The sequence below is a fragment of the Phalacrocorax carbo genome, chromosome 4 (genome assembly GCF_963921805.1).
Source record: "Phalacrocorax carbo chromosome 4, bPhaCar2.1, whole genome shotgun sequence".
Lineage (NCBI taxonomy): Eukaryota > Metazoa > Chordata > Aves > Suliformes > Phalacrocoracidae > Phalacrocorax > Phalacrocorax carbo.
In genome coordinates this window covers 12,744,352-12,766,863 of record NC_087516.1, presented here as the reverse complement: position 1 = coordinate 12,766,863, position 22,512 = coordinate 12,744,352, and the positions used below count along the sequence as shown (strand labels likewise).

Sequence of the window (22,512 nt, the reverse complement as noted above, 5' to 3'; positions counted from 1 at the left end):
TGTATGGATTATTTACACAGTACAAACTAGCTACTAAATATAACATATATTGCAGTCCTTGAGGATAGAATTGTTTATGGTCTAGTCTGAGTTTTCTGTCTGGGCATTTTAATGCAAGTATCCCGTCTTGGCAAGAGGAATCTTCAGTGCAACACAGACAGTCCTCAATCGTTGACAACTTCTCTTTCCACTAGTGCATAATTCTCCTTAAAATTTGCACTGTTCATCTTTGTTATCTTCTGCTGACCTTACTTCATCTTTTACTTGTACATCTGCTATAAAATCTTTCATAGGTTTATACCTGTCTGCATTCATTTTCTTTTACATGCTTTATCTTTTTTTTTTTTGTACCATATTTCTTTTCATGTTGCATGTGTGGAAGAAAATTCCCACATACTTGTTCAAAGAAGGAAAGGAAAAGAAAGGTAAAGCATTAAGTGACTGTCGAAAAGGACCATGCCCTTGAAATTTGTGACTGTACAAAAGGAGCATGTCCTTGAAATTCTGTCAAGTGCTGCCAATGTGAACCAGTCACAAATTCAACATAGGCAGATTTGAAAAATAAGCATACTAGTGCCGTACTTCAAGTTTGGATCTTGTTATGACTCCTCATATGGGTAAGAGCTACACAAGTTGCAGTACACATTCTTTATTCTTTTTTCCCAAATACAAATTGTATATATTTAAGTTTTAATCACAAACTTCTATTATAGAGCAGTACTTTTTTTATTTCAGTAACTGCTGCTAATAAATGCAGTGGGGCCATCTGAACAGTGCTTCTTGCTATCAAGTAATATGGCATATTGTTTGGCTGTAAAAACAGTAATGTAACAAAGCAGCAATTAATGTGTCATGGAATAAATAGTCATAGCAAAAAACCTGTTTAGAAGATAGGTTTATAAGGTACAAAGTGCTTTTCTAAGATTACTGGGGAACCACTAACCCCTGAGCTGCTTTGGAAAATAAGTGCTCTGAGAACTAATCCAAAAGTCCAAAGAAAATCAAAGAAAAGGTACTTTTGAATGTCCTTGTTTCCATCTGTCTTGGGTAGCTACTGGACTGCTCATCAGAGTAACTGAAGATGCCACAATGTCAAAATATCTTCTTTTCCATAGCAAATTATTACTAATGGGAATCTTCTCCCTTCTTGGTAAGAAGATACTAATCTCCCAATTTTAGATTAGGGAACTGAGTCAAGGAGTAGAAAGTATAGAAAAATTTGGGTGCCTTGGCATCACAGTTGAATCCAGAAGGTAGATTTAACATACAGCATTCACAGTATTTGCTGAAGGAGTTAAGCATGCATTTACGTAGGTCACAGGACAAATAAAAAAGAAAACGCTACAGAGGGGGTGGGGTGTTTTGAAGCTGCCATTTTTTACACACCATAATTTTGTATTGTTATTTTTTAGGCTAATGCACCACTCCAAACATCACACTTCTGAACTCGCTCTGTAGATGGATGCCTGAAACTTATTTTTTATTTCAAGCAGGTTTTATGCCTTTCAATCAACATAGAACGGCTGAAGTGCTGGTTGGCTTTTATCTTTTTACAGAGCAGCAGTGAGAGAAGTTAACTGAGACACTGGAAAAAGTATTTTTCGTAACCTTTCTGTCTGATAGATTCAAACACTCATGTCCTGTATTCTAGAGAGGAGAGGTTACCCTAGCACGTGGTTAGGTTAGAGACGGGAGTGTTAATGGAGAAAAATTTTAGCCTGACTCCCATTGAATGATTATATGGAATGGTTAAATATTCATTAAACAAGAATGAGAGAAAGAGAGAGAGAGGAAACAAAAATATTCATGATGCAGCACTGTTTTTGCCATCCACAAATGAAGAGGGAAACCTCAGTTGCAGTTCCTGATCTAATTATTGTTTAAATATTTAATATTGTGTTCACTGGAAGAAAGACATGCACAGAAAATGAACCCCAAGTCTGCTTTCCCAATCAAACATTTGAACCGCCAGGATTTTCAGTCTTATTCATGGCTGTGCTGTCTCTGGAAGACAGAATACATAATAAAGCCCCAGCAAGATTCAAGTGTTTTGAAAGTAAGGAAAGCAGCTTCCTAGTTTCTTCCCTCCCCTTCCTTTTCTCACCTGAACTGCAAAGTAGTTGACTTCTATAGTACGTTTGGCTTGGATGCTGGAAGCTCAGAATCACCTCCTGGATAAATAAGCCAACCACATGTGCATGGTGTTTAAAAAAAAAGGAACTCATGAGAGAACAGGGTATTGGAATATCTATATAGAATTTGGTCATCTAAATGTAAAAACATTTCCAAGTTCTAGGCTGTTACCATAGCTAGCAGAGCATTCTTATTCTCTCTAGATTTGGGTCAGTTCCTTAGGAAAAAGCATAGATTTATAAACAATAGGTATCAAATCTGTAGCGTGATGAAAGGAGTGCCTTCTCTTCACCCTAAATGGAAACTTTTTTTAAAGGAATGTCAAAGGGAGTCCATGACTAGTAGCTGGAAATAAAAAGGAAACAGTAAGTATTTCAGATACAAAAATAAATAGTAAGTCAAGGAATGAATCCTGTCAGCAAGAGGCAAATATTCCTTATCATGCAAGGAGCTGGCTATCTTGTGCATTTAGTTGTAATGAATGCTTCAGTTTTGTTAAATGTCATCATGTAAGCAGTTTAGAGAGCTCTGCTATGCTGGAAATAGTATATGAGTTGCTATACATGTTCCAGATTTTTTCAGAAGTTCAAGAAACCTCATAAATAATTGCAAGGGAAACAAGAGTACTCTTAAGGAACCTTCAGATTTAATACAAGATCTTATCTCATGCCATTGGGTGGATTATTAACATATAACATAAATGTTAGGGCTAGAACTAAGCATATTAAGGGGTGCAATTTCTGTCAGGTTGCTTCTAAAGATTATCTCATTCACTTTGACACATTGAGTTGTAATTATTTTCTACTACAGATTGTTTTGAAATAAAATAACTAAGTTTGCCCAAGAGAGAAGAGAGCCTGTAAACTTTTTCTTCTTTTTACCTAGAGGTTAAACAGGTGAAGGGAGGCTAAATGTGTGGAGGTAGACTGGGTGTGGAAGCATTTCAGGTGCCTGAGAGGTTGATTCAGCCCTTACTGTTTCTTTCCCAGATGATCTGTTTGCATTTATTTCCTACAAAGGGCAATTCTGCTTCCTAATTCAGTGTTACTTTAAAGAATATTATATTGTATTTTGTTATTGTAACCTGTTTGTGTGATATTTGTATGATGTGGGTCACATGACTTCAGTGAAAAAGTCAGGTTGCTGTTATAAATTGCCTACATCATTTGTACAGTAACATTTTAGAGATACCCATATTTAAAATAAGATGCAAAGCTGCAATTTTAACAGTAGTGTACAGTAAGGCCATGCTATCATAATTTTTGTATTTTGCTGTATAAACTATGGAATTTGATTAGCCTTCTGAAATTGAGAAAACTGTATATCCTTTTCAAATACAATAAGAAATAAAAATCACTTAGTAGTTATCCTCTCCTTCCCCCCTTCTCCCTTTCCTCTTATCCTTTTGCCTTCCTTTTTTTTTTTTTTTTTTTCAAAAAAAGGTGTCATTCACTTTCCTAGTGAGGAAACTACCTGAGGTACACAGTTCAGAGCCACAAAAGAACAGCTAATCGGGGATAATTCTTGTTGAAAAAAACGTGTATGTGCTGGTCTTTAACCCTCTCTTCTGTATGCTTCAGGTCAGAGGTGTAAAAGGAGTCTTTTTGGCCAACCAGAAAATTGATGGGAAAGTTACAACTCTGATAACCTACAACAAAGGCCGTGACTGGGATTTTCTAAACCCTCCAGACATTGATATGAATGGCAAACCAACAAACTGCAAACCTGTAAGTGGTTCTTTTTAGCCTGTCCTTTCTCTAAAATGCACAAGAACTATTTTTTATGGTAGAATATGCAGTAGTTCAGACAGCCCAAGGGCTTTGCACCAAGTTTACCAGCCGTACCAGCAGGCAAACCTGCTTGACTGCGTGAGCAGTGATTTCACAAGCTGTTAGTCCAGTCATCTTGTAGAGTGAGTAGCCATGACTCTGTTAACATTGCATTTCTTATTGTAGAGCTTACTTTGATACAAAAAGGACATTCTTGTGTGTCAACCACACATCCCAGTTCAGAGTAATCATGACAACAGTAATTTGTGTCTGGGTATAAGGGCCATATCATCAGTCAAATAAAGCTTACCAATATCTTTTTTCTTTCCATCTTTCATATTTTTGTTACATTTTAAACAAAGGTAACCCTTGGTTCCATGTTAAAAGGAACACTTGACGGTTGCTTGGAAATAAGCACTACAGTTAACTGTATGAAAAAGTCCTTTCTTTTTGAAAGATGATGTTATTTCAGTCTGTTTAGATGTCCCATCTATCCATAGTATTTTGTTATTTGCAAGTCTGAACTGAAAACCTTGTATTTTTCTCACTGAGTCTCTGCTCCTTGGGGCTCCACGCTGGGGGAAATAAATGCTTTTAGTCCTGCCACTGCCAGAGATTTGATCCTTCTCCACGTAACAGAAATGAAGGGCTGGAGCTGCTGGCTCCCTTTTGAAGAGTTTAAGACTGTGCTATATGATTCAAGCCTGCAGGGCCTGATCTGTAGCTCTCCAAGGCGAGTGGGGGGTTGCAGTGGCAGCAGCTCCCAGGCAGTGCTGGCAGCCTGCTCCTGGTAAAGCTCCTGGTCAGATTGCCGTGAGCAATGACCTTTGAGTGCTGCTGCACAAAGAGCAAGAAGCGGTAAGTTGCTTTGCAAGGAGAGATGATCAGTGTGTCCAAAAGTCATTATGCTATTTCTCATACTACCTTTTTTCTAGAAAAGACATTTCAGTACAAACAGTTGGTTTTAATCATCATTTTACCAGTTACCTGGGACCAAAAAACAAGCAATACTGTGCTGTTAGTTAAAAGTTTAAACAATTGTTCTGTCACAAGGGTTTTTTTATACAATAATTTCATCGTGACTTTTTTGAGTTTAGAAACCTTTTTTTCTGAGACAGTGGCAGAATACGCACACATCACCAGAGGTTCTTGTTAGTTAGGTAGCTAAGGTTAATATTTCAAACTGGACTTTGACTCCATGGGAAACTGCCATTCTCTTTCTCTACAAAGACATACAGTGCTGAAGCTGCTTTCTGGCTGGGCTTTCACTATTGTAGGAGCATAACTGTTACCAGTTGTTTGAGGGGTTTTTTGAGGGATTTGGTTTGGTTTTGTTTTGCTTTGTTTTTAAAAATGTGTCGTCTTCTTCCCCCACAAGCCTGATTGCTACCTTCACCTCCATCTCCGCTGGGCAGACAATCCCTATGTGTCAGGAACAGTCCATACGAAGGACACTGCACCAGGGCTCATAATGGGGGCAGGTAAACACATAAAATTATTTTTAAGACCTGAAATGTGGCAGCAGTTCTTTGTGGATCTAGTCTTTTGTTTTATAACGATACCATGCTAGGAACATTGCCAGTATAAGGCTTTCCCTGGAGAACAATCCTTTATGGGATCTCTTGATCAAGGAATTTAATAAAAGTTAATTGAGGTCCCAGAGCTGTGTCTTCTGAGACAGATACATAGCAGAATACATTACACTTCTCTAAGCTGTGTAATATCTCCTTCCCCATTAGTGCGGTGTGGAGGACTGACAGTGGCTGAAGGACTTGTCCTGCATTCTTTTTCTCCACACATAGAAGTGGGGTGTAGGGCCTCCAGCATCATGAATAGCCCAGCAAATCCAATAAACTGATGTAAGCAGTGGCCAAGCCTTTGTTCTTTATTCTTAGATACAGATAATTTGTCTTGTGAGTTATATTAATTCCCTTTTTGCCTAAAGAGAGATGAAGTGAAAGAGGCAAATGTGTCTCCGTGTTGGGAACAGTGCTGGTTGTGGCTTCTCCATTATAACATACATATGGAGCCTTACTAACGTGAAGCGGGATTTAATAAAAGAAATTCCATTGCGGTGTTGAATACTCATCAAGAAAAATATTCACATAACCCTGTTTTACTTCATATCCTTGTGATTCATCTATTCATTTAATTTAATTTTCCATTTCTTTGTTTAAAAATTACTGAAATGTTAACTGTTTTAAAAGCTTTTTAAAATTACATTATTTTATTCTTATGTTATGAACTATGTTTAGGTGAGATACACACATGTACTGCTTCTCTTTTCCTAAAAGTATATATGTTTTTAATCAATAATGCTTTCTGCCTTAGCTTACACTAGTCTCTTATAAACAGCTTACTAAATTGAAAATTTCCTGAGAATATCCAGGTGAGCAGATTTGGTTTTGAAAGAGACTGACAGCTGCCGTTACTTCAATATAACTGAAGATTTAAAGTTTTCCCCTACTGTAAATGGAGTTTAAAGTATTTTACTGGAGGCAGACCTACCTGGTAAAATGCTGCTATGTTATTATTGACAAAATGAGACTAAGAATTTATACAGTGTCCTTGTAGATACATTTTTATTATGTGTTTAATTCACATTGTATTAATCCTAATATTTATTTTAAAAACTTGTCTTAGGGATCTTCTTTTTACATAAAGGTTCTCCTATTCTAATGTAGGTTCTTAATTATAGCCTCATCATATTGTACCTGAATGCCTTCTAGGAGCAAATTAAGCAATGATGTTTAATGATTTTGTCCATTACTTCTATTTCATTTTTCTCTGTCCTTGCATTATAATCTTATTAATAAGAATGCGTACAATGCTGATCATCAATTTTCAGGCCCAATGAGCAGTTGCTAAAAGGGACTGCTTGGCAGTTGATGGAAATAGAGAATATTTACAAGAGGAACCTCATTAGCTGAGAAAAATGAAGGACAAAAAGGAATATTTTTTTTTTCATTAAAATGTAACCGTGAGGTAGAAAGAAGTGATGTAAATAGAAATTAGAAAACAGTTGCTAACCATACGAACCATGAAGTTCATCCTCTCAATAAGAGCAGTGTGGTTATCAGTCAAAAAGGGAAAAAAACCAACCTCCCTCTAACATGGAGTTTGGCTACTTTGTAGGAAGCTTATACAACACAGCTGCTTGTGGTAATGGAAAACCTGACCTGTGACTTAAGGATAGTTTTGATACTGTGCTTGAAAATTAGAGCACAGACACTACAGAATACTGTTTTAATCTAAAAAATAATTAAACAGTGAACAGCATTAATGCCTAGAGCATTTGGGACAAATGCAATAATAGGATGTTAAAATTGCATCTCTTTAAACTCATATTTACAAATAAAAATTCCACTCTATTAAAGCTGCATAAATAGTTCTGAAGGATGCATTTTTATAGCTTTTATATATATATATATCGTACAGTCAGAATATTAAATTTTATAGCTGCATATTAAAGTTTTCTTTTAAATAACTGCTTTGCTCCCTTTAAGAAATTTAATAGAATTTCTCATTTACATTTTATTTTCGTGCATTTTAATCTTGGCAACATCAGCTATGAAATGTGTGTCAATTGATGTGTAAATTTTTACTATAAACTTGTGAAGGACTTTTCTATGAAAAGTGTTTAGAGAAGTGTAGATTTTTCAGGTGCTAGTTTACAATATTTGTCTGCTTAGCTTCCAATCCAGATGGCAAACCAAGCAAGCAGTAAATGCTGCACATTCACACAAATTGAGGAAGTGCTGGAAAGTTCACTTTTTGTTTTATCAGGCCCAAATACATTGCATACATTGTGATAAATTTGTATCAGCAGCAGGATGCCACTATAAAAAGGACTGTCCTGGCTTAGCCCCAGTCAGCAACTGAGTATCACACAGCTGCTCGCTCATTCCCCCCACCCCAGTGGGATGGGGGAGAGAGTCAGAAGAGCAAAAGAAAGAAAACTTGTGGGTTGAGATAAGAGCAGTTTAATAATTAAAATAAGATAGTAATAATGGTAATGATAAAAATGCTGATGCTGGTAACAATAATAATAGTAGTAGTATAATGAAAAGGAAAATAACAAGAGAGAGAGGGGCAAAACCCAGGGAAAAAAAAGAAGTCATGCAACTGCTCACCACCCTCCAATTGACACTGCCAGTCCCCAAGCTGTGATCGCTGCTTCCCCTGGCCAACTTCCCCCAGCCTTATATACTGAGCGTGACATCATATGGTATGGAATATCCCTTTGGCCAGTTTGGATCAGCTGTCCCGGCTGTGACCCCTCCCCTCCCGGCTTCTCGTGCACCCGGCAGAGCACGGGAGGGTGGGAAAGCCCTTGACTAGTGTAAGCACTACCTGGCAACAACTAAAACATCCTCACATTATCAACACTGGTTTTAGCCCGGATCCAAAACACAGCCCCATACTAGCTACTATGAAGAAAATTAACTCTATCCCAGCGAAAACCATGACAGTATGAAGGAACAGGGAGATGACTGAGCATTTCCCAGAGCATTTTGGAGTGAATATGCTGCAATCCCCTTGGATTTTTCTTGTATCGACGTGCCTCCATTCTGATGACATCAATCGTTCCCTCAGCCAAACACATCTTCAGCTTGCCAGGCAAAAACTGTCTGTCTGGGACATTTACACACAAATTGGTTGTATGCTTGTTCTACACTGTGACTACGAATTTACAAACCATGACATTTTAGCTTATTGTGCATTGGCTGAAGGGATGTTACAACTGTATTAATTACCAGTAATCTAGGCAAGGTACATCTCTCTTTTTGGAGTAGGTATCTGCCTCTATGCTAAATTTAAGTCTCTGGAAAAGATTTTCCGTATTAGAAGGATTATCAAAGTGTTGCATATGGGGATTATTTTTTCTCAAAGTAAGCATGTCTAAAATCACGTATAAAAAATATGGCTAAATGCAGTGATAACTAGCGCTTAAAACATGTAAATTAATAGTAAATTGTAAATGAAGTTAATCTCCCATATTTGTGTGACCCAGTAGGAACCTGCCAAAATGCCTAAGCAGCGACAAGCTTTTAATTACTCTCTTGATATCTGTATGTGTTTTTCACAGCTATACCACCTTTCCAGAGAGCTTTGCTTGCCAGTCACCACTAAAATATATTGCTTGCTTTCAAACCCCTGTGCTACCAACTGCTAAATTGCAATATGCAAAGTTACAAATAGCTTGGATAAATATGTTGAAGGGTAGTTAGTACCCATGTATTCTAGTTTTGGAGCTTCCACTCCTGCAGGGATGGAATGTGTACTTTTACCCAATTACTTTAAAATTAGCCTTTACTCAGGACAAGTAAAAAAGCAAGAGATGATTTCCTGTATCCCAAAGCATAGTTTGAAAAGATTTGTAAGGATGCAAATAATAGCAATAAAAGGTGACTGTGCTTAATCATAAAATCCAGAATTCAGACCAAAATTTCCTTTTGTTTGCTAATTTTAAGAAACAGGTTATGAGAATACAACAACAGCAGAGCCATACTGGCCAGGTCAAGAGTCCATCTAGCATGGTATTCTGGCTCTGTTGGTGACAAAGGCCTTTGGGGAAGTGTGTAAGAACGATTTAGATGTAGTGTGTGGTCCCCCAGGCCATGGTCTGGGAGAAGGCACATACACGGGACTGTTTCTGGTAACTGCTGTAATGAAGATAGCAACAGGTTTACCTCTCCTAACCGATACAGCCCAACGAAGCTATCATACCTTGGCCTTCTACCTTCTGACACATCCATCATAGCTGGGGGCATGCCACACACATCCCCAGTTTCATCACACGAAAACACCATTTTCATGGCCTATAACATAAACTTCATGTTATTTCAGGTAATTTGAACCTGGGAGGGAACTCACAATAATACATCTGGCTGTTGCAGCAGCCCCTGCGGAGAGCCGGGGCTACGTGCTCTGTGGTGTGAATGTTGTCAGGTCATGCCAACTGGCTTAGGGCTGCAGGCAGTCTCTGGCCTTCTTTATTTTATGTACGCATGGTGTTTGCAGTAATGCCATCCCTTTGTTAGGGATAGCAAAGCCTTTTAAACCAATATATTTTAAATTGCATGAGAAATGGAGAAAGCAAAGTTGAAGCAAACACTCCCAGTAATTTGAAGAATCTCCTTTCCTGTTCACATCATTTAACTACAAAAAGAATCTAAAATAATAAAAGACAAACTTGAGAAGCTTCTGTATTACAGACAAAGATTCTTGAAATTAGATGGCAAAACACTCTGTTATGTGTCAGAGGAGTTTTCAGGCCGTTTAGATCAAAAAGTGATGTTAAAATGATACCATTTATAGCTCTGGCTAATATAATCTGCAGTTGATTATCCATTCCAGGTGCAGTAACTTTTTCAGTATGAACCTGAATTGCCTTCAATGTATTATATTACCTTTACTTGTTACCACAGACGGATTGTGGGATCTAACATAGAACCACTAAAATGACAAAAAAGTTTCCATGTTGTAGTGGCACACCTGAGGAGTTACTGCAGACATTTAAAGCTGTAAGAAGGAGCACAGATTTTGGTGTGATTCAGCAGGCAGACTGATGTTTGTGGGTGTGCAGTACAGGCTAAACGCTTCAGGTCGTGGTGGGAATCGTGCTTATGAACTGTAAGTATTGGCTTCTAGTCTTGGGACTGAGCATAACTTCGCTGTTTCTGGCCTTCTGTGTCACCTGATCGTGATGTCAGTTGTGCACATGTGTAACTTGTGGCCGCGCTTATCACAGATAAGGTTCATAATTCCACTTGGATATGGTGTGGAAACTTTCAGGATATTTCAGCTCCTGTGATTTCATAGTCATTTGTTTGTAATGTTATTAATGTCAGGACTTTTTGCATGTCATTTGTTGTGAATTGGAGCTGCTGTAAATGGGTTTACAGGGTGTTACTACATGTGCTTTGTCTAGTTAGCTGGCTAAATCCAGTAATGTGACACACAGCGAGGTAGCTAGAATCTTTAAGTAAAACTGTGCTTTATTTTAAATCTCAAAAATAAAAGAATGTCCCAAAACTTTGAAGTTATTTTTTTTTTCTCAGAATATAAAAGATAAAGTTAAAACAATGTAACTAAATAGAGAAAACTCATAACTCTTTTGTGACGCATGTGAAATGGAAATGTTTGCAAATAAAGCTGTGGTGAGTCTCCTCAGTTCTTTGAATGACTTAGTTTTATTCCTGTTCTATTTTTTCAGGCTAATGGCTTTCAAAGATACCCTTGGCTTAAACCCATCACCCCTCTGCCCCATGTTCTTATGGAAATTTTCTTCTGCCTGTCACCCCTGAGACGTGGCAGTGTGGCCACTTCCCACTGCAAATAACTGCCTGCACTTTGCAGGAGCCTCCCTGTCTCCACTGGTGATGCAGGTGTCCTGCTTGCTGCCTCATCTGCTTTTTCCTTCTGAATCCACTGACACTGTTTTTCCAGCAAGACATTGTCTGCAGTACCCACATAGCAAACTGCAACTAAATTGAAAACCCTTACAGAAAGGGTTTTCCTATGTGCTTGAAGACTAGAGTTTAAAAAGTTTACATCTCCTAAAAAATCTGAAAGTAGTGGAAATTACAGCCTTCATTAATGCACAGAACATTATGTGGGCAATCAGAAGTTCCTGCATGCCCCACCTCTGGCTTTCACCCTTGGCATGGGGACGGACTATTTTCAAACCTTAAAGAGCAGTGAAGCCCTTTCCCCCAAAGCAGTACACCAGCCTCTATGCCAAGTTTGTCATCAGTTGTGTTTTTTGACAGAATGGCATTTCTCTGTAATTGTGATTGAAGCCACCAGCTCCTTTTGCTCATTTACTAGAAAAGGCAGTAAAGGTAAAACCAAAACTAGGAGAAGTCATGTCTGCCTTGTTACAGAGCTGCAATTACAAAGCTGTTGCTAATACCTTTCAGTCATTACCATAGCAGCTGGATATAAAAGGCTTTCTAATGAAGCACAAGTTGATGCTGTTTAGTTTACAGACTAATTCTCCATTAGCTAAAGCAATTTCCCACTGCACTTTTGAAAGTGCAGATCCATAGCAATTCTCAAAATAAAGACCTACTCATATAAGCAAATTTCAGTAAGCGGCAAAAAGAGATAGAATAAACAGTATTTTCCCAGAAGCAAAACTAACAGTGTATTCATTAAAGGTAGCTGTGAAAAGAAGGGTGTAGACTGACAGCAATGCTTTAGATTCTAACAAGGAAATAAGAAAAAGTTCTGTAACTGCAGGACTATATACCCATTTGCAGAAATACAGAAACATATACCAGTGCAAAGTATATGAAAGAAAGTAAGAATAGCAAAAGAAATATGTTTTGTATAAGTAGGAAATCAAATCTCCCTTCCCTTCCTACGCATCCTGAGAAAGTGATTTCTCATTCATACCTCCTCCTAGTGACCAGATTAATCTTTGCTACACAAAGCTGATGGGATCTGGTCCTACTTGCTGATGAGGTCTGTGAGACTCGGGAAAATCAGATCATGTTTCCTGATATTTGCTTACATGGGGTTCTAGGATTCAAAGCAATAATAAATTGAAAATGACCATAAACCAAATAGATTTAAATAAATTTGAATTTGGGGAAGGAATACAACCAAATTCAGGTGTGAAGCTTTCATTTTAGATCCGTCTTATTAGATATAGTCACAACTTAATCATGTTTAATTGTTGGGTTTTTTCTTGTATACTGGAAGATCTGCCTAAGTGAACATAACATGACTGTAACCAAAACACACCATTTTCCAAGGACGATTAGAATAAAGCTATAAGCTTAATATATCTTTTTTTTCCAAAATTTGAACCTTGTGTTAGGCCTATGGTCCTTTGTCCTTAACACTGATGATGTGGTTGTAAGTTTCTGTCATTTCTGTCACAGAGGTTTGATTTTGATTGTTTGTATCACCAGAGCCTTTATTTCTTAAAACTAGGCAGCCTTATGTGTAAATGATAACCCTTTTGGGAAGTCATATGATGTCCCTCGCTACCCTGGCTGCACGGGCTAAGTCAGCAGGCAGAGCGGTGGGAAGCTGAGACCACACACCTCCTGGGCAAGCCCCCCATGGCCTCGGTGCTGACTTAATGGTGGGCTATTTTTGGAGATGAAGATGATTGCAGGAAAAAAAATAGGGGCTGTTCGCTCCACAACTACCCATTTCTCTTTCCTTCCCACTTGGCACAACTGTTGTCACATCCAATAGTAGTCACGAGGGTCATCCCTGCACTTCAGGCCTAAGATGGTTTTGGCACACTTTCAATCTTACAGGTCTTAAATCTACTTCGTCCATACGAGCCTTGTTCTTAAGTACGTGGTCAGTCTGCATCACCTTCATCCATGCTGTACTGACCTTATCAAATCTCCTCATTGCCTACAGAAATAGGGTCTTATTTTCAAAATGATGCAGCCAACTAAATCTGTGCTGAATTTTTTGATAAAGGAGAGAGTGTGAAGTAGGTTGGAAAGATGAAAGCCCAAGAAGGGGCAGCGGCATCTTCTGAAATGTTAGATGCAGTTGAAAGAAATGAATTGACTCCTATAAATCTCCTCATTTGTCATAAATACCTTAATTCTGTCTAGGCTGTATTTAGGGTTAAATGATGTAGAGTTAAACCATTAAACAGTGGAGCACATGCAATCTTGATAGTCCAAACAGAGTGTGTATTTTGGGCAGTGGGCACTGTCATTCCTCTCAGGAACCTTTCAGCACTAATGAGCACACTCTGCATAAACAGATCTGTTTTGGTGGGTAAAAACAGCTATTTATATAACACACAAGTAAAATTTCATACTGCTATCTTTACTCTCAAGTGTTTTCTTTCCTCATCTCTTCTGCTTAAGAAGATTTTCTTGAGAGGAACTTCGATCTTATTTTTACTGTAAAAACATGCAAACCATATATTTAAGTCAAAATCCCCTGGAGGACATAATTTAGAAGGAATTATGTCTATGATTGCTTCTCCCCTAGAATACTGTAAACTGCCTGGTGGTTTAATAGTTTGCTATTTGAAATACCACGTGTTAAAAGATGAAGATCTCAGATTTGGGATTGCATATGCTAAGATCGTTTTCCACAAGTTTGTTTTAACACTTCTGTTTGCTTTGCAGTAATCTGAATGCTAGCTGCTGCTCTTCAGTGCTTTTTGTCAAAATATTCAGTAGCTTCCTGGTCAGTATTTAGGTAAATCAAGTAATTCTGCTTTATATTCTTTTGTATTTAGACACTTTTTCAAACTCCCTGCCCCCTCTTTTCAGTGTTACGTATTTCTCCAGTTTCTAGGTTTTGCTACCATTTCATAAAGTCTTACAAATAAAACAAATTTTTTAACAATTCAAGTGCAACTTGAGTAATTTTACAGAACGTGATTAAGGTTAAGGTATGGCTTCTGAGTTTATAGGTGTTTCAGTCTTACATCTTAAATACAAGTTCTTTTATAACAATTTTTCAGCATGCAGCAACAAAACTAAAATGTTGGTTTGGCCTCTGCATTCCAATGCTCGAATCACGCCTCATTGCTCCCACCTATGGACACCTAGCAATGTAAAGGAAGAAGTTAAAAGTATACATATATGTTTTTAAAAGGATTTATCTGGTGCTAGCAGAAATGAAGTCAGTCTGCTGATCATCTGAGTTTAGTTCTTGCTCTGACCTAGAAAATTCTCACTCTGAAGGGAGTCGGGACTAGCTCCAATCTCTTGCTTGTGTGGATGCAACCCTTGTTTCCTCCTGTTTCCTCACAGGTAACCTGGGGTCCCAGCTGGTTGAGTATAAAGAAGAAATGTACATAACGTCTGACTGTGGGAACACATGGCGTCAGGTAGGAATCAGAAATCATCAAAGACACCTGCAAATAATTTTATTGTACCCAATATGATGAATTTTATAATGCTTAACTAATCTTTCAATACCCACTGTTTTGAGGGGTACACTGTTTTGCTTGGAATCTGGGAGAGATTAAGGAGGTGATCTGCAAAGGTTCAAATTGGTCAGGTGCTCAGGTTCTGCTGAAACTCAAATATTTTGGTATTTTTAAAGATTTTAGAAGTATCTTACATAAAAAACCATAGAGTCTGTTTAGGTTTTTAATTAAGTAATCTTCCTATGCTAACGATGAAGTGGACTTCAGCTAGATCTGGCAGTACAAATATTCCAAGCTGAAAGACATGGTTTAGAGAGAAAGGAAGAAATTATTCTTCTTCATGGTCTGAAAACTGGTATTTAAGCTTAAACTTTGTTCTCCATTGAAACTGAGAAAGCAAAAGGGATGTGAAAAAAGCAATAAACCTTTGAATGTCTTTAAGTATTATTTAATTAATTCTAGGACTACAGACTTCAAAGTATTTAAAAAATCTGGTTTTGTAGTAGCTGTGATGCTATTTGAATTCTGGATGTCTTTTGCTTCCAACGCCTAGTGTCAATTTAAACATTGCACCTTTATTGTGTGTTTTTTCCTAAATTGCTCTGTCTCAGCAATATTTAGTCACAGAGATATTTTCTTTTTGAGTCTAAATAGCAACAACAATCATAAACATAAGATATAAGGAAGTTCAGGAATCTACTTACAATTTATATCCAGGAAATAAACAACGCTCAAACCACCAAAGTGTGTCCAAAAGTCATTTATTTTCAGTTAAAATAGTCTTTTAGTGTTCAGCTAAAATAAAATTCAGTTGTGTTATTACCTGAGAAGTGTGAAGATGCTCTCACTAGTGTTATTGAGCTGGGGAGTTTGAGATAAAAAGAAAAAGATACAGACAATTTCTTCTGTAGCTATTGTAGGGTGCCATTAGTACTCCATAGAAGGACTTTTAAGAAGAACTATGTTACTTTTGTCATGATAATGTCCTCTGAGGTTTAAAAGATTAAATTTTATGCCAAATTCCTTCTTGATTTCTAGCAGATGATAAATAGTTGTTTAAATGCAGAAGTATTCCAGGATATACAGTGGGTACCGTGTTGTCCAACACTTCAGAGACCTCTCTAATCATTTATTTTTATCATTTGCTAAGTTCTATGTTTTTTCTGGGGTGAAAAATAAGAAGGAAAGAGTGAAGGAGATCAAATTCATATTTTCACTGCTTTTTATTTGTGAGATATTCAGGCAAATGATATGTGATGAAACTTGACCTTAAGATGACTATTCATGCTGTAAAACCAGCCACAAACTGATCCCTTATTATGACAGTCAAAATGAAAAACATCATTGCTAGCTTTATTTTAATTAAAACTGCTATGAAGCCTTTGAAAGAGCTTACTCAGCCTTAATATTTGCCATCAGAATGAAAATGTAGATTATTGTATGTATTTTATGGCCTCAGTGTTCACGATTAAGCAGGTCTTCCAGAGGACAGCAGTACATTTCCTTTCTCTGTTGGAGTTCATGCAAGAAAAGACAAGGCTTCAGTCAGATGATACGGGAATTATTTAGACAGTAAATTATAGGTCTCCTGAGCTGGCAAAAGCAGAGCAAAGCTCATGTTTTGGCACAGCTCTTCGGGCGCTTAAGTCACTGACTTGGAAACTTTGCGGTTATCATTAGTGAATGCCTGTCACCTTTCTCACATGCCACACATAATGTTGCAGAGCTGCCTGCAGACGAGAAGAGCAGTCTGTGCTTGCGTAGAGTGACAGGGCAGCACAGGAAAGTAAATATAAAGGACTTTGGAGAAAAGGCAGTTCAAGGAATTAATTAAAAGCTTTCCTGAAATAATAGCAGTACTAGTTCATAGGAATATAGGACTGGGAGGAAGGTCAAAGGTCATGTAATCCAACCCTGCGCCCTACAGCACTATCAGACATACTAAGAACATCTCTAACAGAGATTTGTCAGACCTGTTTGTTAATCCTTCACCACAGGAGATTCCGCAGTCTTCCTGTGTGGTGTTTCACCATTCTTCATAGATTTTTCTGAATATTAAACATAAGCTGGCCATGTTTTTGCTGTTTTTCTTGCAGTTTCACAAACTTTGCAAGGTAAGTTGATTTCTTCTTGTCTTTGGAGAGGAGTGGTTTCCTGTCACCTCTGAATAACATTTCAGACGTTGAAAGGTAATTATCATGTCTACCCAGAGCATAGGGTTTTTTCCCTTGGAAAAAAGCAGACTGGAATCCACTGATTTTCCTAATGGATCCGATTTCTAAAGTGCTTTTCCATTTTTTTGCTCGTTGTTTGAACTATCTAATGTGACATCCCTCTCCTGAAGCATGGTAAAACTGGATGCAAAGTTAAAAGTTTTATCAGTAGTAAACAGAATGAAATGATTATCCTTGGTGTCTTGACATTACTGGCACCGCATTTCAAAAGATTTCTCTTCTTTGCAATAGCATCACATTGTTGACTCAGATTCAGTTTGTTATCTGTAACTGGGACCAGTCCTTGAGTCCCTGAATTTGTAATACATTCTCAATTTAACAACAATCTACTGATAATTTTTCTTCAATACTTTCTTAACTACCTATATATGCTTAAAATGGTTTTAACTGAGCCTGTATTTCCATCGCTTGCATATGGTAAGGTCAGAAGAGTATTCAGGAAGGCTTACTATGGTAGGGTATACAGCCAGTGTTCATTAGTAGAAATAAAAATACCCAAATGAGTGTTTTGTGAAATTAAGTAAATACTGGTGATAAATGGAAAAGTAAAACCGGGATTCCAATTATAAGTAGCCACAATACCACTTAGGCTGGCTCCAGTTGTTCTCCTGCCTTTTTATGGCATGATGCCTGAGCTGCCTCTTGGTATCTCTTGAAATCATCGCTGAGAAGGTGAGAAGGGAATCTCACCTTGATGTTGTCCTGAACTACATGGGCTTAGATCATCTTAAGTGAACCACAAAGATAAACTCGTGGGACAGATTCATCTGTTTGGAAGATTTCTATGTCTATTATACCAGGAAAACAATATCATAAAATGAGTTAATGACCATGGTAGGAGTCAGATAAATAAAACTTGCATCCTGGGAGAAACGGGCTACCTTTGAACACAGTTTCAGACCATACAGGTTTTAAATTTTTTTCCCCCTGTGGGGCCTGTTTTTTCAGTCCTGATTTTTAAAATATTAGGATATTCTGTCTAATGCTAAGGATGACCTTGTGTAAGCATATGAGCGTGGTTTTGGGTTTTTTTTTTTGTTTTATTCTCTTCACAGTTATGGTTGCTGTTGCTAGTTCAACAGCATCTGTTATAACACTGTGCCTGAAACAGGGTAAACAGAGTAAGAGAAGGGTCTGGTTTTCCAAAGAGATGGCTTAAATATAAGCAAAAAAGCAGCAACAAAAAACATTTCGTATTTGATCTGCTACCAAAGTAGATAGCATAGCAAGAAAATGCTCAATTAAGCTGACAAGGTTACACAGAAAGCTGTTGTAGGTCTAGGAATGGAATCTAGATCTCTGGAGCTTTAGTGCAGTGCTTGCTTTGTTGGAATATTATTTCTCTATGTAAAATCCTGTTGTATCAAAGCCATTTGGAAAACTTTTGTTTAAGCAAGGCTACTTGTTTTTCTGCAGACATCTTAAGAGCTGAATGGTAACACCTTTAAACACAACATTAAAGGCTGCAGTCCCAGCCTCTCACCCCTGGGAAGGTCCAACTGCTTATTCTGTGTAGGAAACTTCTGTTTCCAGATTTGCTTTTAGAAATGGATGTCATTTCATGAGAGAAGCAAGTGACTTTGGGCATTTTTGGTTACTTTTGAAACTTATGTATCTCAGAGTAAAATTTTGTGGAGTATGTTTCTATAGGACCATTTAAACATGTTTTCATTGATTTCATGTAGCTCTCCTAATTGCTCCCAACAGATAGCCTGGGCTGAAATAGCTGCTGAGGTTGTTAGGACAGACATGGGAAAAAACATGGAGAGCAAAGTGAGGAGAGAGAGGGAAAGAAAAGAAGTTAACGTCATAATTTACAACTGCACATAACAAAAAAGCACGTAACATTACAGAAGAAGAAAAACCATATAAATAGGTTATAAAAATCTACTTCTGTAGTTGCTGGCTACTAGTTAAGGATTGTAATAAATTTATTACCTGACTTTAGTTAGTGGAGAGACATATATCAGAATTCATGGCTGACTGTGAACATACATATCACTTGTTACTGGGTTCAAACTTCATCTCTGACACTGGGACCACCTTTCCCTAAATCCATTGCAAACTGTTTCTCATGGTTTTTTTCTAGAAAGTAGACATAAATATTTACTTTTGTGCTGAACTCCATAGGCATGAAATTGTTAATTCTTTTCAATGTACTGAAGATGAAGAGTTGCTTTCATCAGGAATGTCATAGCTTTTGGTTATTAAATGTTTGAAATGTGTGCAAGAAGAACATGATATAATGTGCCTGCTGTGCTTTACAGTATGCCAGGTGGATGTGGGGTAAAGCTGGTGTACTGAAGTGGTGCATGAGGAAGTGCCATGGTGCTTTCTGGGAAAACCTAATTTGGATAAAGTGATGCAGATACCAGCTTCCTTTATCTTCAGTGTGATAGTGAAGCTTTTGGAGACTTTGTGTCCCAGCATCAAAATGTTTCATTTTGATTTGAGCAAAAGTTCAAACAAAGTTTAGAGGAGGATCAAAACTCTGCTTGCTTATCTGGCTCCAGCTGATCTCATCCTTCTGAAGTGCATCTAAAATTAATGTCTATCCTTTACTGAATTCTCTTCTAAAATATGCAGCTGTGTGGAACAAGTAGATAGGACTGTAAATGCCTCATATCAAGGTTTTGCCTGTAAATTGGCAACACTGAAAAACTGATCAGACACTTGAAGCCCTAGGATTCCCATAAAATATGCTCTTACTAGATGAGAGCAAGACTGAATTCTTATCCCAAATCAAACGCTTCCTATTTTTGAAGTAATTGTGAATGTGCTGTAAGATCCCTTCTAGTTCAGTCTTGCTGATAAATCCTCTAAATGTAGCATTTAGTATTGTTACGGTTTTTTCATTCACAAGGCCAAGTGAAGCTAACCTTTATGTTTTTCACCTTTGCTTTGTCAAAGCATGTAGGAGGCTGCGTGTTCGTCTATTAACTGCTAAGTGTGTGTAGTAACTCTTGCTTTATCACCTGCTTTTATGTTAAATGAACTTTCACAGGTTAATAACATGAGTAAACCCTGTCTTAAAATGGATTTCAGATGTAAAATAGGGAAGATATTTACCTGTTCATTTATTTTAGTACTGCTGAAAACCTCTAGAAAATGAACGAAAAGAATTCAGGAAATTTTGAATCCTTTATACTGTTAAATCAATATTACATGTATTTTGGTTCAGAACTCAGAGCGGCCCGGCCTCTGTGTGAGATCACATAAAGTTTGAATTTAAATAAATCATTGACATTGGAAATGCAGAAAACATGCTTACACCAATTATCTCAAGTTCTGTAGAGTCTGGAGAATGTGTGAGAAAGTAATGGACAGCAATACTTTTCCTATTTTCCTTAGAATTATACTACAAAGCATTTTATTCTGCAAGATACACAGAATATGGCAAGTACCAAAGTAAGGTGATAGGTCGCTTGGTGATATATGATAGGAAGGAATGCAGAATGCATACTGTGAGAAATATAAGCTTGGGCTAAAATCATTCTAGGCAGTTTAATCTGACTGTGATTTGAACCTGAACATTTTCTGATTCACCTGCTTAACTTTCTTCTCTTTTACAGCTGGGAGAAATAGAAGAGTTAAACTGACTTTTATGTCCTTTTCAATTTGAAGTGCGGACATTATAAAACTTATAAGTCTTTTAATCCTGGTTTGCTCATACATTGTATTTCTGCTCGTTTGTACATTTGCTTAGCTGGCCTTTTGTTGTCTCACTTGTAGGTCTTTGAAGAAGAGCATCACATCTTGTACCTGGACCATGGTGGAGTTATTGTGGCCATCAAAGACACCTCTATCCCTCTGAAAATACTCAAGTAATCCTACAGTCAATTAGAGTAGAGCTATTGTGTATGCAAGATTTCAGGCAAAGTTCAGAGTTTAAGATGAGCATTTTAATGTGGTCTTGTAAGAAATGCAGGCGGAGTCAGCTTTATTTAACATTCCTTAAGTCAGCCAAATGCAGGTGGATATTTTCTTAAAGATTACTTCATGGTGCTGAAGGTACCATGGTATAATACATAAATCATTATAAAATTTTCTTGCATTAGTGCAGATATTTTTTGCCTAAAAAGCTATCCTGAATCTCTACAGTACAAGCCCTGTTTAACATGATTGTTATCTGCTACTGGTTTGCACCAGCAGTATATGGCAATGATGCTTAACCTATGATGCATATAAGGCTTAGGTACCCATTCAGGATAGCTCATTCATTCTGTAATGAAGCGCTGTCCCCTCCAATGGCCACAGTGAATGAAGACGTTGGAAAATAGCCCTGAGTTGCTCTGGGAAGAACACTATAATGTAGACTTTGGGAGCCAATGGGGAAAGGACTTATGTGTTTTTACATGCTGTGTAATACAGTATGCAAGCAGCCCAGTTCTCCTGAGATATTCATGCACAAATTAACTGTTGTATGGGTAGATCCTGTCATATAGTGATAACACAGCAAATGGCCCTCTCAGCTTGTTTGGCAGGAAGGATTTGCTGCTAATGATTTTGTTACAAAATATCTAGTTTTAAACTGCATGATAGTGAAGCAAAATATGGTAACCTTATGTAATGGCATACAAAAGTATCATCTTTTGCATAAAAAATGTAAGAGATCTTTATCACTTGTGACTACGTTAATTTTTGTGTAATACTCTATATACTAATAGGAACTAGACTATGTACTTGGTTAGCTAGAATGAAAGGCATCATTAACCTACTATGCAAAAGACCTGGAAGAAATGTACAGAACAAAAGAGACTTTGATTCATAAATTTTGGGTGCACAGAATATTTGAAATATGTTTTGCTGATTCATCAGCATCTCTTGAAAATTTTTAGGTGGCTGGTAGCAGCTGTGAATGGCCATCACCTTGGTGCCTGTAATTACCACACCTCCCACACATTTTAGCAGTTGGGTTGTGTTGCCTCTGGTGTTTCACTGACCTCTGCTTAACAGGTCTGTAGCTCAGAGGCTTCTAGAAAGTATGAAGTGTAAATTAACTTGCTCTTGAACTGACAAGGTTGCAACACAGTTTGTTGACCTCAAGTTTTTATCTGACTGAGAATTTCCATTGTTGTGGCAAACTTATATACCTTCTAATAAAGATGTGAGTCCCTGGCTATTTTGTTGAGAAAAAGATCACACTAGTATGACACACTGTCCAGTTATATTGTATTTTGGGGATTGTAAATCCATTAGGAGTGAGGGGATTTTTTTCTTTTTTAAATGAATGAATTCTGTTTTGTATAATAGTAGTTGTAAATGAAAACCATTTCTGCTTTTTTACAGGTTCAGCATAGATGAAGGCCAGACTTGGAGTACACATAATTTTACCAGCACTTCAGTCTTTGTAGATGGATTACTTAGTGAACCTGGAGATGAGACGCTGGTCATGACGTAAGTTTCTGGTTTTACCTCCTTTTTCAGGGCTCTCTCTGCTTATGCACTTGAGCATATTTTTAACTGTGGATGTTTGAGATAGTCCTGAGTCAGTGGCTTTTGC

At 37.5% G+C, this 22,512-nt stretch overlaps 1 protein-coding gene across 3 annotated transcripts in view; it reads left to right on the top strand.

Annotated features, from left to right (window-relative positions):
* The window catches only part of SORCS2 (sortilin related VPS10 domain containing receptor 2), a 596,570-nt gene that overhangs the window by 511,839 nt on the left and 62,219 nt on the right, over positions 1-22,512 (top strand). For all 3 annotated transcript variants that reach the window (XM_064449081.1, XM_064449080.1, XM_064449079.1), the window contains exons 10-14: positions 3,714-3,860; positions 5,281-5,383; positions 14,657-14,733; positions 20,742-20,833; positions 22,299-22,406. In XM_064449081.1, coding sequence (XP_064305151.1) covers positions 3,714-3,860; positions 5,281-5,383; positions 14,657-14,733; positions 20,742-20,833; positions 22,299-22,406 — 527 coding nt within the window. The remainder of the gene's footprint in view (positions 1-3,713; positions 3,861-5,280; positions 5,384-14,656; positions 14,734-20,741; positions 20,834-22,298; positions 22,407-22,512) is intronic.